At 45.1% G+C, this 18,244-nt stretch overlaps 1 protein-coding gene across 29 annotated transcripts in view; it reads left to right on the forward strand.

Annotated features, from left to right (window-relative positions):
- The window catches only part of LOC127916976 (daxx-like protein), a 51,015-nt gene that overhangs the window by 12,804 nt on the left and 19,967 nt on the right, over positions 1-18,244 (forward strand). For 9 of the 29 annotated variants that reach the window (XM_052500406.1, XM_052500405.1, XM_052500404.1 and 6 more), the window contains exons 2-3: positions 2,432-4,039; positions 16,471-16,740. In XM_052500406.1, coding sequence (XP_052356366.1) covers positions 2,432-4,039; positions 16,471-16,740 — 1,878 coding nt within the window. Of the gene's footprint in view, positions 1-934; positions 1,099-1,189; positions 1,246-2,431; positions 4,040-13,902; positions 14,001-14,091; positions 14,148-14,227; positions 15,070-16,470; positions 17,100-17,179; positions 17,217-17,292; positions 17,359-18,244 lie in introns of those variants that run through there. The other 20 variants (XM_052500415.1, XM_052500416.1, XM_052500427.1 and 17 more) reach the window with 18 other exon arrangements.

Below are 18,244 nucleotides of genomic sequence, written 5' to 3' on the forward strand. Positions count from 1 at the left end.
CTTGCTGTTGGAAAATGAAGTTAGTATCCGACTTTCGGTTGTCGCAGATGCACCTCTCCTGACTTTACTTCTTGACTTTGGTCTACAGTCAGTTGCTTTAGCCTTACCACTCAAACGAGCCCTACTGTATGTTTGCCTCTGAAAAATTAAAGACTCAGATCATCAAAAGCATAACATGAGTGTTTATTAATTGGTGTCTGTCTGAAATCAGAATTTGTCTAAGATGTTGCACTTTGTGCAAATGAAACTGTTATCCATCTAATGTTGCTATGCTGAATGAAACACACGGTTTTAAAGAAGGCATGTGTAAAATAATGGTGCCTAACTGCTCATTCAGCCTCTAATCTCAAATGAGCCAAGTGAATTTTGTACAAGCAATAATTTAAACCGATCAATGAAGTGCTAAGACAAAATGTGTTTCCTACTTTAGAGCAGGGGTGTCAAACTCATTCCATGGAGGGCCTAGTGTCTGTAGGTTTTTTTTTTTCCTTTCATTTAAGACCAAGACAACTACTGTAGGTGAGGGGAGTAATTAGTGGACTTAATTCAGCCATCAAGTACAAGGAAGGAGTGGAAATCCGCAAACACTCGGCCATCCGTGTAATGAGTTTGACACGTGCTTTAGAGTAAGGGCTGTCAAACCTGTCAGGATCTCAATTAGAGAATCAACCAGACCTGAGTAAATTTCTGCATTCCAAATCAACCCCTAGCTCCTACACCTACCACTTAGTCACTTATGGGTATTTGAAATGATCAGATAGGGTAAAGCAATATGTTAATTGCTTCACCTTGCCTTCTGATAGGCTGGATGCAATTGTGGCCATATTGCTTATCCCTATTAAATCCTTGTGTTTAGATCAAGGTGTAGGATTTAGGGGTCAATTTGGAAATAGAAATTGAATGTAGTTCAGTGGCTGACAGCTGTCCTTAATTAGCCAACGACATTAGAAGGGTCTGGGATTCCTTTAAAAGGAGCAACCAAACATCTGGCAAATATAGTAAAAGGGATATTCTGGTAGGACGTATGCCTACCATTAGTTCTGAATACTGGTGAGGTTTTGAGGGCAAAATGGCTGTGATGATTGGAATCGCTTTCAGGTATGTTTTTAAGTATTGATTTAGTTTGTTTCCCTTGTCCTTCAGGTGTTACAGGTAGCTATGTTTATAACATACATTCTTTTTCCTGAAGAGTTTCTTGGCTTTGTTGCCTGCTAATTGGAGGGATAACGTGTTCTACATCAGAAGGTGAGTTCATTTCAAATAACAGCTACGCAGTTCCATAACCTTCAAAGGCTGGCATTTTACAGTTTATATTTTTTACCTAGGTGATTGGTCTCCTTCACTGGATTCTAATGCAGCATGGCTCTATGCAGGATCACTTCAGTCTCTAGGATATGGCAATTATAAGTCTCCAAAATCTCAACTGCAAGCGCAACAGAAACATCCGGCCGCCATCCTGCGGAAGGAACTGGCCCCCATGTCCCAGCAACCTCAGCAAGTGTGGCATCCAGCTCACATGCTGCAGCAGAAGCAACCGCCCGCCGTGCCCCAGCAAGTGTGGCATCAAGCTCACATGCTGACGCATAAGCAACCGACCGCCGTGCCCCAGCAAGTGTGGCATCAAGCTCACATGCTGACGCATAAGCAACCGACCGCCGTGCCCCAGCAAGTGTGGCATCCAGCTCAAATGCCCCTGCAGCAGAAGGAACCGACCACCGAGCCTCAGCAAGTTTGGCATGCTCTAATGCCCCTGCGCAAACAACCACCGTGCCCCAGCAAGTGTGGCATCCAGCTCAAATGCCCCTGCAGCAGAAGAAACCGACCGCCGTGCCCCAGCAAGTTTGGCATCCCGCTCAAATGCCCAGAAGCAATCACTGCCGTGCCCCAGCAAGTGTGGCCTAATCCTGCAGAAGCAACCGACCGCTATGCCCCAGCAAGTGTGGCATCCATCAAATGCTGCAAAAGAAACACACTGCAGCAAAGCTCAAAACCAGAAGCAACCGACCGTGCCCCAGCAAGTGTGGCATCCAGCTCAAATGCACCAGAAGCAACCGACTGCCATGCCCCAGCTAGTGTGGAATCCATTTCACACACTGCAGAAGCAACCGACCGCCGTGCCCCAGCAAGTGTGGCATCCAGCTCAAATGCACCAGAAGCAACCGACTGCCATGCCCCAGCTAGTATGGAATCCATTTCACAAACTGCAGAAGCAACCGACCGCCGTGCCCCAGCAAGTGTGGCATCCTGCTCTAATGCCCCTGCAGCAGAAGCAACCGACCGCCGTGCCCCAGCAAGTGTGGCATCCTACTCAAATGCCCCTGCAGCAGAAGCAACCGACCGCCGTGCCCCAGCAAGTGTGGCATCCATTTCACACACTGCAGAAGCAACCGACCGCCGTGCCCAGCAAGTGTGGAATCCATTTCACACACTGCAGAAGCAACCGACCGCCGTGCCCCAGCAAGTGTGGAATCCATTTCACACACTGCAGAAGCAACCGACCACCGTGCCCCAGCAAGTGTGGCATCCTGCTCTAATACCCCTGCAGCAGAAGCAACCGACCGCCGTGCCCCAGCAAGTGTGGAATCCATTTCACACACTGCAGAAGCAACCGACCACCGTGCCCCAGCAAGTGTGGCATCCTGCTCAAATGCCCCTGCAGCAGAAGCAACTGACCGCCGTGCCCCAGCAAGTGTGGCATCCTGCTCAAATGCCCCTGCAGCAGAAGCAACCGACCGCCGTGCCCCAGCAAGTGTGGCATCCTGCTCTAATGCCCCTGCAGCAGAAGCAACCGACCGCCGTGCCCCAGCAAGTGTGGAATCCATTTCACACACTGCAGAAGCAACCGACCGCCGTGCCCCAGCAAGTGTGGCATCCAGCTCAAATGCCCCAGAAGCAACCGACCGCCGTGCCCCAGCAAGTGTGGCATCCTGCTCTAATGCCCCTGCAGCAGAAGCAACCGACCACCGTGCCCCAGCAACTGTGGCATCCTGCTCTAATGCCCCTGCTGCAGAAGCAACCGACCGCCGTGCCCCAGCAAAAGTGGAATCCATTTCACACACTGCAGAAGCAACCGACCGCCGTGCCCCAGCAAGTGTGGCATCCTACTCTAATGCCCCTGCAGCAGAAGCAACCGACCGCCGTGCCCCAGCAAGTGTGGAATCCATTTCACACACTGCAGAAGCAACCGACCGCCGTGCCCCAGCAAGTGTGGCATCCAGCTCAAATGCCCCAGAAGCAACCGACCGCCGTGCCCCAGCAAGTGTGGCATCCTGCTCTAATGCCCCTGCAGCAGAAGCAACCGACCACCGTGCCCCAGCAAGTGTGGCATCCTGCTCTAATGCCCCTGCAGCAGAAGCAAACGACCGCCGTGCCCCAGCTGGGGTGGCATCCTGCTCAGTTTCCCCAGCAGAAGCAACTAGCCACTATGCCTCTACTGCAGAAGGAACCAACCACCATAACCCAGCAACCTCAGCAGGTGTGGCATCCAGCTCAAATGTCCAAGAATCGAACATCCACTGAACTTCAGCAGCAGAAGCAACCATCCACCACGCCCCAGCAAGCGTGGCATCCAGCTCAAATTCCCCTGCATCAGAAGCAACCGGCCCCTGAACCTCAGCAGAAGGAACTGACCGCCATGCCCCAGCAAATGTGGTATCGAGCTAAAATGCTCCAACAGGAGAATCATCTGGCCTCCATTGTCCAGCAGCCTCCGCTCGTGTGGCATCCGTCTCAATTTCCCCAGCAGCAGAAGGAACTGGCCGTCGAGCCCCAGCAGCAGAAGGAACTGGCCGTCGAGCCCCAGCAGCAGAAGGAACTGGCCGTCGAGCCCCAGCAGCAGAAGGAACCCCAGCCCCAGCAGCAGAAGGAACTGGCCGTCGAGCCCCAGCAGCAGAAGGAACTGGCCGTCGAGCCCCAGCAGCAGAAGGAACTGGCCGTCGAGCCCCAGCAGCAGAAGGAACTGGCCGTCGAGCCCCAGCAGCAGAAGGAACTGGCCGTCGAGCCCCAGCAGCAGAAGGAACTGGCCGTCGAGCCCCAGCAAGTGAGGTATCCAGCGCAAATGGCCCAGCAGCAACCCAACGCCATTCCTCAGCAATTTTGGCATGTAGGCCAAATTTCCCAGCAGCAACTGGCCCCAAATTCTCAGCAGAAGCACTACGAAAGCACTGAAGATGGTGCCTCTGGTAGTTCTCAGGCCAGCATTGTTGAACAGTCGGGTGTCATCCCAATCTCTTCCTACAGTTTCAAATCGCACTACAAGAATGGCAGAACTGGAGTCTCCCAAATAAGATACGCTCCTAGGGAAGCAATGCCTGTTGACAGTGGAAATGCTCCCAAGGATGGTTATGTTAGCATTGGTGCACCAAACATATATCCAACACGAGTGAAGGATTCTGCAAGGTAATGGTTCACTTTAACCTGCTCTGAACTTTGCTTTCTGAATTTGAAGGCCTTTGTACCAACCATATATCTATCAACAGGGAAATATAATGGATTCATCCTCTAGAAGCTCTAATGGTGAGTATTGTTTTTGACATTGGTTACTTAACATTCTGTGTTGCTGACACTGTTTGCATTTCTTTCTGCTTTTTAGACCAGGAAGATGCTGGTGTTCTTGCTACTCTAGTGTGATGGAATCAATAAACAATTTGACTTTAAAAAATGCCTTGTCTCTTTTGAAATGTTTCATGTCCATTGCTTGCTAATTGAGAACAGGTGGTGTGCAGTCCGTAAAAAAGACTACTGTTCAGTTAATTCTTTGGTGTTCTCATCTTTTACCTTTGCTACTGATTCAAAATAAAAGCATGGGTCTACATAAGAGCATTTGTGATGGGGTTGAGTTGTCAGACATTCCTCATATGTTCATACTTTAGATGTAGGCATGCATTGTATACATTGAGACTGTCAGACAAATCCCTGATTAAGAGATCTGGGGAAGTGTACTAAAATGTCTGAAGCATTGAAGGGCCCTAAGAACACAGTGGCCTCCATCGTTTATTAAATGTAAGGGAATACCCCCCTGAAATGGACAAAAATGAATGGGAAGTCATTGGCATTGGACAAACCATATACACTGTGTCCAATACCACCGTTGATTTGCGCGAAGTTGATTGCAAATGCCAGGTGTAACACTTTGAAAATCCAACAGGTGGCAAACGCGCTCCACTGTGGTTTTTCATATTGCAAATGCAACCCAAGTCAACATTCAAAAGCAAAATTTGGATAAAATGATTTTTTTGTTTAACTTATCACCCCTTCAAGTGCTTGCTGGACTGTTTTTTGAAATTCTTTCGATTGTTATGTCAATTACACATGTTTAAGAACTGTGAATATACTTTTGTCAAATTAACACTTTCATTTTTTAAACTTTCGCATAAGGCATATGTGTTGTCCATTTGCAATAGGATTTCATAGGAAGTAAAAAGTCACTCTTTTTGGAGCCAAATGCCATAAGAAATTTGATCATGCATTAGGTGATGTTTTTCTATAGAAAAAATACTGCAGAAATGCAAAATTTACTGGCCTGATGAACACAGGATGGCCATGCAGTGATAGAAAGGAATTACCATCACTCGTGTTTTCATCATGTCCATTTGTTTTTTTCACTATAGAATCTTTTGCAAAGTCACTGTGCATTTGCAATATGGTTCAACGGGCATTTACCATCATGAATTTGTCATGCTATAAAAATCCTGCAGGAGTGTGAAATTGACTGGTCTGATGAACACGGGAGGATGGCCGAGCAGTGATTTCAGGATGTCACCTGTAAACATTTCAAATGGACATCATCCATCTCGTTGTGTTGATTTCATCATGCCTTCTATTCAAACCATAAAAATTAGGTGATGTTTTTCACTATAGAATCATATTGTAAGTGCACGTGATTTGCAATATGTTTCAAGTTTTACCATATCATTTGACATGCTGAAAATGCAAAATTGACTGGTCTTTGAAATCAGGATTTTTTTCCAGTGATATACATTTCCATCACTGAGTATCGGATTTCATCATCGTTAGGTGATGTTTTTTCACTATAGAATCATATTGTAAGTGCACGTGTCTTTGCTGTTTCTGGGCATTTACCATATGAAATTTGACATGCTGATGCAAAAATGCAAAATTGACTGGCTGATGAACACAGGATGTTTCCGAGCAAGATAGCCACGGTACATTTCCATCACTCGTTTGTTGATTTCAGATCTTGGTTAGGTCTGACGGTTTTTTTCACTCGAACATAGAATCATATCTGTAAGTGCACGTGTCCCTCCTTCCAAATCAATTTATTTGTCACATACACATGGTTATATGTTTGCGAATGTGCTTGTGCTTCTAGTTCCCACAATGCAGTTACCATAGAAATTTGACATGCTCAAAAATGCAAAATTGACTGGTCTGATGAACACAGTAAACCTTCATGGCCGAGCAGTGATAGTTGTACATTTACAGAGCCATCAAGTTGTGATTGATTTCATCAGAATATTAGGAGATGTTTTTCACTATAAATCATATTAAAGTGCAGTGCATTTGCAATATGTTTCAATGTGCATTTATATAGAGTATGAAATACGTTGCATGAGCTGAAAAATGCAAAATTGACTTGTCATGAACACAGGATGGTTAAAGTGGCAGTGATAGTTGTCATTTCCATCAATTCATTATTAAAGTTGATTGAGTCATCATCTCCGTTAGCAGATGTTTTTGGTATAGCATATTGTAAGTGCTGATGTGCTTGCAGATATGTTTCAAATGCAGCTTTACCATATGAAACTGACATGCTCAAAAATGCAAAATTGACTGGTCTGATGAACACAGTGATGGGTTGCAGTGATAGTTGTACCATCATATGAATGTGTTGATGGTCATCCTGGAGCACATTAGGTGATGTTTTTCACTCACTACCCTCTAGAATCATATTGTGTGCACGTGCATTTGCATATGATGTGCATTTACCATATGAAATTGTAAACATGCTCAAAAATGCATTACTGGTCTGAAAGGATGCCGAGCAGTGATACAGTTGTATTACATCCCGCCAGGCAGTGCTCTGTTGATTTCATCATGTCCAGTTTGTTTATGTTTTCTCACTTTTGCAATTTCTTGTGCATTTGATGGTTCAAGTACCATCACGAATTTGTCTGCATAAAAATGCAGGAATGTGAAATTGGACAGTTTGGTGATGTGATATGAACACAGGATGTGTCTGTGTGCAGTTTAGTTTTGCTTTACATTTCCATCACTGTTCATGTGGGGATTTCATCATATGTCCATTAGGTGATTTTTCACTTAGAATCATATTGTAAGTGCAGCATTTGATATGTTTCAATGCATTTACCATTGAAATTTGACATGCTCACATAAAAATGCTTTTACAAATTGAGTCTGGTCTGATGAACACAGGATGGCCGAGCAGTGATAGTTGTACATTTCCATCACTCGTTGTGTTGATTTCATCATCTCCGTTAGGTGATGTTTTTTCACTATAGAATCATATTGTAAGTGCACGTAGGCCTCATTTGCAATATGTTTCAATGTGCATTTACCATATGAAACCCTGTTTTTGACATGCTCAAAATGCAAAATTGACTGGTCTGATGAACACAGGATGTACCTGAGCAGTGATAGTTGTACATTTCCATCACTCTCTGTGTTGATTTCAAATCTCCGTTTGGTGATGTTTTTTCACTATAGAATCATATTGTAAGTGCACGTGCGCTTTGCAATATGTTTCAATGTGCATTTACCATATGAAATTTGAGATTCAAATGTTTATGCAAAATTGACTGGTCTGATGAACTGTGTCTTTGGCCGAGCAGTTAGTTGTACATTTCCATCACTGCTGTGTTGATTTCATCATGAACATTAGGTGATTTTTTCACTATAGAATCATAAATGCACGTGCATTTGCAGGATATGTTTAAGTCATTTACCATATGAAATTTGACATGCTCAAAAACCCTGCAAAATTGACTGGTCTGATGAACACAGGATGGTTGAGCAGTGAAGCTATACATTTAAACACATGTCTTGATTGACATGTTGATTTCACAGAATCCTGAGTTTTAAGTCTTTATAGAATCATATTGTAACTGACTGATTTGCATAGGTTTGAATGTAGTGCATTTACCTATGAAGGTTATGACATCAAAAACCTTTTGCATTTAACCACTTCCGGTTGCTCCAGGGTCTAGAATGACACAGGTAGACCTCATAGTGGTCTGATGGACTGTCATAGAAGACGGGTTCATAAGGCATTCATAACCCACATAGGATTTCAGGTTGAATTTAGAGGTGATGTTTTTTCCTATGGGGAATCATATTGTCAAGTGCAAACTGCATTTGCAATAAACACCTGCTTTTACCTGTTAAAGTTAATGCTCAAAATGCAAAATTGACTGGTCTGATGAACACAGGATCGAGCAGGAGGACCTTAGGATCATACCTGAGGATTTCATCATGTCCATTTGTTTATGTTCTTCTCTGTTTTCTCACTTTTGCAAAGTCACTGTGCATTTGCAAATGGTTCATTGGGCAGGTACCATCACGAATTTGTCATGCTTAGGTCAAAATCCTGCAGGAATGTGAAATTGACGGGGCCCGATGAACTCGGGACTGGGTCAGTGATTCTGGTTCATCTCAATGGCTTTTGTGTTGATTTCAGAATGCCATTTTGGTGATGGTCCCTCTCCGTTTAAACATATTGCTAATGTACAAAAGTCAACTAGCAAGTCAGTGTCCATCAGTCAATTAGATGTCATTCTGACACCAAACTGATACAAATTGACACCAAACCCACTTTTTCCAACTCTGTTTAGTAGCCAACTATCACACTTCAGAGCTGGCCCAAAATTCACAACGCCTTTTGTTCAAACATAAAAACATAAAACATGTAGTTACGTTCTAGCTGCGGGTCCATTTCTTATGTTACATGTAGGCCTAGCTGAGGCGATCCCGAATGCTAAGTTTCGGCTCGAAGGTCATTTGGTGTCCGAGCAAAACCCTAATTGGTGCTGAAAATCCACTTTTTTTCCATGACTTGCTACAGGGGTCCTTGAATGAGCTATCGGACAGAAACGTTGGGGTCTGTCTCTATGGGCCGAGACGGTTCAATGCACCTAGTCTTGTGTCTCTGAGACATTTCTAAATGTCGCCATTTTCGTAATGGTCAAAATGATTTGAAGTCATTGCAAATGTATGAGGCTGTTTCTCGGTCCGAGAACCGTCTAGAGCCACGTAACTCACCACGCACTATCGACCTGAGGTCTAGAACAGGTTTCTAAAGTTTCAGAACTCTAGGTCTGACGGTTCTTTTTAGCTCGAACAAAGCTATCTACTGGAGGCACTGTCTGTCTCTACAAACCCCAATACGTCCCTCCTTCCAAGTTGTGTGTCTGTGTGATTTAGTTTTCCTTTGAAATTTTATGGGAAAAATGACTGATTTACAGTTCATGGGGGTTGCCTAATCACACATATGAAGTTTTGGAAAGATCTGACTTTTTTAACCCCTCGAAACAGCCCTGAGACACCAATTATGGCACTTCCGGTTGTCACAGGAAGCTATAAGTCAACACATATCCTCACTGGGCTATGCTTTTACAGAATCCTGAGTTTTAAGTCCTTACGTTAAGAATTGACTGATTTAAACAGGGTTGAATGCACTATGTCTATCAAACTGCAGGCAGGTAATGGAAAAACACTTTTAGGGTGATTTTAACCACTTCCGGTTGGTCCAGGAAGCTTAGAATCAACACAGGTAGACCTCATACTGGCCTGATGGACTGTTACCAAAGACAGGTTCATACGGCATTCATAACCCATATAGACTTCAGGTTGAATTTAGGGGTAAAGGCAATGTATTCCTATGGGGAGAGAAGTCAATGCAAACTCTTTGAAGTAAACACTTACTTTTAACTATTAAGGGTTAATGCCACACGGTCAAGGTTAGGCTTGCGTGGATCGGGAGGACCTTAGGAATGTACCTGAGGTCAAATTGTGCTTCTCACCCTAACGGTTCTCTCTCTGTCACCCAAAAGCAAATGACGTTGTGGGGCAGGCTTCATTTTGGGCCTACTTTTCTAATGGTCGCTGCGCTTAGACCGAGCGAGCTACGGTCAAGCGGGATATGTCGTTGAACTCGGCACGGCCTAGAGATTATGTTTATGCCATTGCCTGCTCTCTGTGTCTTTGAGAACAGCACTTTATCACTCCATCCTTGCTGTGTGTGCGTGTGAGAGCTTTTCTTTGACATCTGCTGGGATAAATGACTGATTTACAGTTTAGGAGGGTTACCTAGTCACACATATGAAGTTTTGGAAAGATGTAACTTTTTAACCCTTCAAAACACACAGTGTGACCCAATTAAAGGCACTTCCGGTTGGCACAGGAAGCTATAAGTAAACACATGTCTTGATTGACATAGAAACTTACAGAATCCTGAGTTTTAAGTCTTTAAGTTAAGAATTGACTGATCTACGATCTACACAGGGTTGAATGTAGTCATTTTCACCTTTGAAGGTTATGTACATCAAAACACCTTTTGGGTCAATTTAACCACTTCCGGTTGCTCCAGGAAGGTTAGAATCGACACAGGTAGACCTCATAGTGGTCTGATGGACTGTCATAGAAGACGGGTTCATAAGGCATTCATAACCCACATAGGCTTCAGGTTGAATTTAGAGGTGCAGGCTATGTATTCCTATGGGGAGAGAAGTCAATGCAAACTGTTTGAAGTAAACACCTTCTTTTAACTGTTAAGAGTTAATGCCACACGGTCAAGGTTAGGCTTGCACGGATCGGGAGGACCTTAGGAACGTACCTGAGGTCGAATTGTGCTTCTCACCCTAACGGTTCTCTCACTGTCACCCAAAAGCAAATGACATTGAGGGCCAGGCTTCATTTTGGTTCTGCTTTTTTCAAGGTCACTGCACTCAGAGCGAGCTACGGTCAAGCGGGGCGTCTCGTTGAACTCGGCACAGTCTGGAGACTATGGTGATGCCATTTTTTGTGTTGATTTCAGAATGCCATTTTGGTGATGGTCCCTCTCCTTTTTAAACATATTGCTAATGTACAAAAGTCAACTAGCAAGTCAGTGTCCATCAGTCAATTAGATGTCATTCTGACACTAAACTGATACCAATTGACACCAAACCCACTTTTTCCAACTCATTTAGAAGCCAACTATCACACATCATTTTGGGCCTACTTTTCTAATGGTCGCTGCGCTTAGACCGAGCGAGCTACGGTCAAGCGGGATATCTCGTTGAACTCGGCAAGGCCTAGGGATTATGGTAATGCCATTGTCTCCTCTCTGTGTCTTTAAGCACCGCACTTTGTCACTCCATCCTTGCTGTGTGTGTGTTTCTGTGTGTGTGTGTGAGAGAGAGCTTTTCTTTGACATCTGTTGGGAGGAATGACTGACTTACAGTTTATGGGGGTTGCCTAATCACACATATGAAGTTTTGAAAAGATCTGACCTTTTTAACCCTTGGAAACTGCCACTGTGACACCATTTAAGGCACTTCCGGTTGGCACAGGAAGCTATAAATAAATTCATATCCTGATTGGTGTATTACTTTACAGAATCCTGAGTTTTAAGTCTTTACGTTAAGAACTGAGTTATTTACAGAGGGTTTAGTGAGTGTGTGTTATTTCAGAAAATCATAGAAAATCACAGAAATCTCGCAGAGCTCCGCAGCACACTTTAAAAAGATTCGTAAGAACACCCCGCAACTGGATCTGTAACCTTTGAAAAAAAAACACCTATCCGTGAACATCACCAATCTGTCATCGTACGATTTCTCTTAAATGACGATAGATAAATGGCTGGTTCTTTTTCTATTGACACCGGAGGCTCCTTGACTTTGACGTGAAGTGGAAAAATAATTTCTCTATTTTCATTTTGGACCTTTAATCCCAGAGAAATGGCCATAACTCAAAAAACGTTGAGGCCTAGACGCCATCTTGTTCGGGGCCAACTGCCCATTATGCCAAACCTACGCTCACCAAGTTTTGGCTTCAAAATATTTTCAGTTTTGGAGATAAGGCCACGTCGTGATTCGTGATGTTTTGTCCAATAGCAATATGATTGCTTATGCCCTCTTGTGGGATTTTCCGGCACAGCGAAAAAATGACCAAAATTTGATTATTTTATAAAACGGACACCGAATGTCCGAGAAAGTTAGTGTATTGTCATGGTATGAGACAACATAAATAATACAATTTCAGGAAAGTAAAAAAGAAATGATATTATCCATTAACATCATCAAAAATCTTTCAGAATGTACCTGTTTTCAGTATAGAATGACATGTATACAGATTATATTACAACTCTTTGTGTTTTGTCTTAATGACTGTTCTTTAGTAAATAGGAAACTCAACAGTGTGTTAGTCCGAGAAACATTTACTAGATAGTTGTTTTATGTTTGTGAAACCTTGAAATGAACACAATGAGAAGTGATTTTGTAACAACAGTTTTGAATGGGTAATTGTATCAAATATATATCATTGTATGTTTTAATTAGCGCTCATATAAACTTTTTCATCACTGCCTTGTAAACCCATTCTTGTAAGTTGGAGCTACTGTACATGATTGTCTGGGGCTGCTGTACAGATTTGAGCACTTGCCAAGATGTTGACATTTCTGGGTATGTCTCACCTGTAACATAATAATAATAAAGATTGTGATGATAATAATAATATTGTTATATTATTTTTATAATAATACAAATCTGTCAATCAACCATATGTATTTCTTAAAAGCCCTTTTTGCATCAGCAGTAGTCACAAAGCATTTTAGAGATACCCAGTCTAGAAATCTAAGACCCATCAATGCATATGTCAAAGCACAGTTTTACATTATAAAGGAAACCTTTTATAAACAATGGCAACACTGCCATGGTGATCTGAGCCTTGCTGTTGGAAAATGAAGTTAGTATCCGACTTTCGGTTGTCGCAGATGCACCTCTCCTGACTTTACTTCTTGACTTTGGTCTACAGTCAGTTGCTTTAGCCTTACCACTCAAACGAGCCCTACTGTATGTTTGCCTCTGAAAAATTAAAGACTCAGATCATCAAAAGCATAACATGAGTGTTTATTAATTGGTGTCTGTCTGAAATCAGAATTTGTCTAAGATGTTGCACTTTGTGCAAATGAAACTGTTATCCATCTAATGTTGCTATGCTGAATGAAACACACGGTTTTAAAGAAGGCATGTGTAAAATAATGGTGCCTAACTGCTCATTCAGCCTCTAATCTCAAATGAGCCAAGTGAATTTTGTACAAGCAATAATTTAAACCGATCAATGAAGTGCTAAGACAAAATGTGTTTCCTACTTTAGAGCAGGGGTGTCAAACTCATTCCATGGAGGGACTAGTGTCTGTAGGTTTTTGTTTTTTCCTTTCATTTAAGACCAAGACAACTACTGTAGGTGAGGGGAGTAATTAGTGGACTTAATTCAGCCATCAAGTACAAGGAAGGAGTGGAAATCCGCAAACACTCGGCCATCCGTGTAATGAGTTTGACACGTGCTTTAGAGTAAGGGCTGTCAAACCTGTCAGGATCTCAATTAGAGAATCAACCAGACCTGAGTAAATTTCTGCATTCCAAATCAACCCCTAGCTCCTACACCTACCACTTAGTCACTTATGGGTATTTGAAATGATCAGATAGGGTAAAGCAATATGTTAATTGCTTCACCTTGCCTTCTGATAGGCTGGATGCAATTGTGGCCATATTGCTTATCCCTATTAAATCCTTGTGTTTAGATCAAGGTGTAGGATTTAGGGGTCAATTTGGAAATAGAAATTGAATGTAGTTCAGTGGCTGACAGCTGTCCTTAATTAGCCAACGACATTAGAAGGGTCTGGGATTCCTTTAAAAGGAGCAACCAAACATCTGGCAAATATAGTAAAGGGATATTCTGGTAGGACGTATGCCTACCATTAGTTCTGAATACTGGTGAGGTTTTGAGGGCAAAATGGCTGTGATGATTGGAATCGCTTTCAGGTATGTTTTTAAGTATTGATTTAGTTTGTTTCCCTTGTCCTTCAGGTGTTACAGGTAGCTATGTTTATAACATACATTCTTTTTCCTGAAGAGTTTCTTGGCTTTGTTGCCTGCTAATTGGAGGGATAACGTGTTCTACATCAGAAGGTGAGTTCATTTCAAATAACAGCTACGCAGTTCCATAACCTTCAAAGGCTGGCATTTTACAGTTTATATTTTTTACCTAGGTGATTGGTCTCCTTCACTGGATTCTAATGCAGCATGGCTCTATGCAGGATCACTTCAGTCTCTAGGATATGGCAATTATAAGTCTCCAAAATCTCAACTGCAAGCGCAACAGAAACATCCGGCCGCCATCCTGCGGAAGGAACTGGCCCCCATGTCCCAGCAACCTCAGCAAGTGTGGCATCCAGCTCACATGCTGCAGCAGAAGCAACCGCCCGCCGTGCCCCAGCAAGTGTGGCATCAAGCTCACATGCTGACGCATAAGCAACCGACCGCCGTGCCCCAGCAAGTGTGGCATCAAGCTCACATGCTGACGCATAAGCAACCGACCGCCGTGCCCCAGCAAGTGTGGCATCCAGCTCAAATGCCCCTGCAGCAGAAGGAACCGACCACCGAGCCTCAGCAAGTTTGGCATCCCGCTCTAATGCCCCTGCCAACAACCACTGTGCCCCAGCAAGTGTGGCATCCTAATCAAATGCTGCAAAAGAAACCGACCGCCGTGCCCCAGCAAGTGTGGCATCCTGCTCAAATGCACCAGAAGCAACCGACTGCCATGCCCCAGCAAGTGTGGAATCCATTTCACACACTGCAGAAGCAACCGACCGCCGTGCCCCAGCAAGTGTGGCATCCAGCTCAAATGCATCAGAAGCAACCGACTGCCATGCCCCAGCTAGTATGGAATCCATTTCACAAACTGCAGAACCTGACCGCCGTGCCCCAGCAAGTGTGGCATCCTGCTCAAATGCCCCTGCAGCAGAAGCAACCGACCGCCGTGCCCCAGCAAGTGTGGCATCCAGCTCAAATGCCCCTGCAGCAGAAGCAACCGACTGCCGTGCCCCAGCAAGTGTGGAATCCATGCTGCAGCAACACTGCCCCAGCAAGTGTGGCAACCGACCGCCGTGCCCCAGCAAGTGTGGCATCCAGCTCAAATGCCCCAGAAGCAACCGACCGCGTGCCCCAGCAAGTGTGGCATCCAGCTCAGAATGCACCACCGTGCCCCAGCAAAGCAACCTGACAGAAGCCATGCCCCAGCAAGTGTGGAATCCATTTCACACACTGCAGAAGCAACCGACCACCGTGCCCCAGCAAGTGTGGCATCCTGCTCAAATGCCCCTGCAGCAGAAGCAACCGACCGCCGTGCCCCAGCAAGTGTGGCATCCTGCTCAAATGCCCCTGCAGCAGAAGCAACCGACCGCCGTGCCCCAGCAAGTGTGGAATCCATTTCACACACTGCAGAAGCAACCGACCGCCGTGCCCCAGCAAGTGTGGCATCCAGCTCAAATGCCCCAGAAGCAACCGACCGCCGTGCCCCAGCAAGTGTGGCATCCTGCTCTAATGCCCCTGCAGCAGAAGCAACCGACCGCCGTGCCCCAGCAAGTGTGGAATCCATTTCACACACTGCAGAAGCAACCGACCGCCGTGCCCCAGCAAGTGTGGCATCCTGCTCAAATGCCCCTGCAGCAGAAGCAACCGACCGCCGTGCCCCAGCAAGTGTGGCATCCTACTCTAATGCCCCTGCAGCAGAAGCAACCGACCGCCGTGCCCCAGCAAGTGTGGAATCCATTTCACACACTGCAGAAGCAACCGACCGCCGTGCCCCAGCAAGTGTGGCATCCAGCTCAAATGCCCCAGAAGCAACCGACCGCCGTGCCCCAGCAAGTGTGGCATCCTGCTCTAATGCCCCTGCAGCAGAAGCAACCGACCACCGTGCCCCAGCAAGTGTGGCATCCTGCTCTAATGCCCCTGCAGCAGAAGCAACCGACCGCCGTGCCCCAGCAAAAGTGGCATCCTGCTCAGTTTCCCCAGCAGAAGCAACTAGCCACTATGCCTCTACTGCAGAAGGAACCAACCACCATAACCCAGCAACCTCAGCAGGTGTGGCATCCAGCTCAAATGTCCAAGAATCGAACATCCACTGACTTCAGCAGCAGAAGCAACCATCCACCACGCCCCAGCAAGCGTGGCATCCAGCTCAAATTCCCCTGCATCAGAAGCAACCGTGCCCCTGAACCTCAGCAGAAGGAACTGACCGCCATGCCCCAGCAAATGTGGTATCGAGCTAAAATGCTCCAACTTCAGGAGAATCATCTGGCCTCCATTGTCCAGCAGCCTCCGCTCGTGTGGCATCCGTCTCAATTTCCCCAGCAGCAGAAGGAACTGGCCGCGAGCCCCAAAGCAGCAGAAGGAACTGGCCGCTCGTGTGGCAGCCCAGCAGCAGAAGGAACTGGCCGTCGAGCCCCAGCAGCAGAAGGAACTGGCCGTCGAGCCCCAGCAGCAGAAGGAACTGGCCGTCGAGCCCCAGCAGCAGAAGGAACTGGCCGTCGAGCCCCAGCAGCAGAAGGAACTGGCCGTCGAGCCCCAGCAGCAGAAGGAACTGGCCGTCGAGCCCCAGCAGCAGAAGGAACTGGCCGTCGAGCCCCAGCAGCAGAAGGAACTGGCCGTCGAGCCCCAGCAGCAGAAGGAACTGGCCGTCGAGCCCCAGCAGCAGAAGGAACTGGCCGTCGAGCCCCAGCAAGTGAGGTATCCAGCGCAAATGGCCCAGCAGCAACCCAACGCCATTCCTCAGCAATTTTGGCATGTAGGCCAAATTTCCCAGCAGCAACTGGCCCCAAATTCTCAGCAGAAGCACTACGAAAGCACTGAAGATGGTGCCTCTGGTAGTTCTCAGGCCAGCATTGTTGAACAGTCGGGTGTCATCCCAATCTCTTCCTACAGTTTCAAATCGCACTACAAGAATGGCAGAACTGGAGTCTCCCAAATAAGATACGCTCCTAGGGAAGCAATGCCTGTTGACAGTGGCAATGCTCCCAAGGACGGTTATGTTAGCATTGGTGCACCAAACATATATCCAACACGAGTTAAGGATTCTGCAAGGTAATGGTTCACTTTAACCTGCTCTGAACTTTGCTTTCTGAATTTGAAGGCCTTTGTACCAACCATATATCTATCAACAGGGAAATATAATGGATTCATCCTCTAGAAGCTCTAATGGTGAGTATTGTTTTTGACATTGGTTACTTAACATTCTGTGTTGCTGACACTGTTTGCATTTCTTTCTGCTTTTTAGACCAGGAAGATGCTGGTGTTGCTACTCTAGTGTGATGGAATCAATAAACAATTTGACTTTAAAAAATGCCTTGTCTCTTTTGAAATGTTTCATGTCCATTGCTTGCTAATTGAGAACAGGTGGTGTGCAGTCCGTAAAAAGACTACTGTTCAGTTAATTCTTTGGTGTTCTCATCTTTTACCTTTGCTACTGATTCAAAATAAAAGCATGGGTCTACATAAGAGCATTTGTGATGGGGGTGAGTTGTCAGACATTCCTCATATGTTCATACTTTAGATGTAGGCATGCATTGTATACATTGAGACTGTCAGACAAATCCCTGATTAAGAGATCTGGGGAAGTGTACTAAAATGTCTGAAGCATTGAAGGGCCCTTAGAACACAGTGGCCTCCATCGTTTATTAAATGTAAGGGAATACCCCCCTGAAATGGACAAAAATGAATGGGAAGTCATTGGCATTGGACAAACCATATACACTGTGTCCAATACCACCGTTGATTTGCGCGAAGTTGATTGCAAATGCCAGGTGTAACACTTTGAAAATCCAACAGGTGGCAAACGCGCTCCACTGTGGTTTTTCATATTGCAAATGCAACCCAAGTCAACATTCAAAAGCAAAATTTGGATAAAATGATTTTTTTGTTTAACTTATCACCCCTTCAAGTGCTTGCTGGACTGTTTTTTGAAATTCTTTCGATTGTTATGTCAATTACACATGTTTAAGAACTGTGAATATACTTTTGTCAAATTAACACTTTCATTTTTTAAACTTTCGCATAAGGCATATGTGTTGTCCATTTGCAATAGGATTTCATAGGAAGTAAAAAGTCACTCTTTTTGGAGCCAAATGCCATAAGAAATTTGACATGCTCAAAAATACTGCAGAAATGCAAAATTTACTGGCCTGATGAACACAGGATGGCCATGCAGTGATAGAAAGGAACTACTATCA

The sequence above is a fragment of the Oncorhynchus keta genome, unplaced genomic scaffold (assembly GCF_023373465.1).
Source record: "Oncorhynchus keta strain PuntledgeMale-10-30-2019 unplaced genomic scaffold, Oket_V2 Un_contig_1042_pilon_pilon, whole genome shotgun sequence".
In the NCBI taxonomy this organism is placed as follows: Eukaryota; Metazoa; Chordata; class Actinopteri; order Salmoniformes; family Salmonidae; genus Oncorhynchus; species Oncorhynchus keta.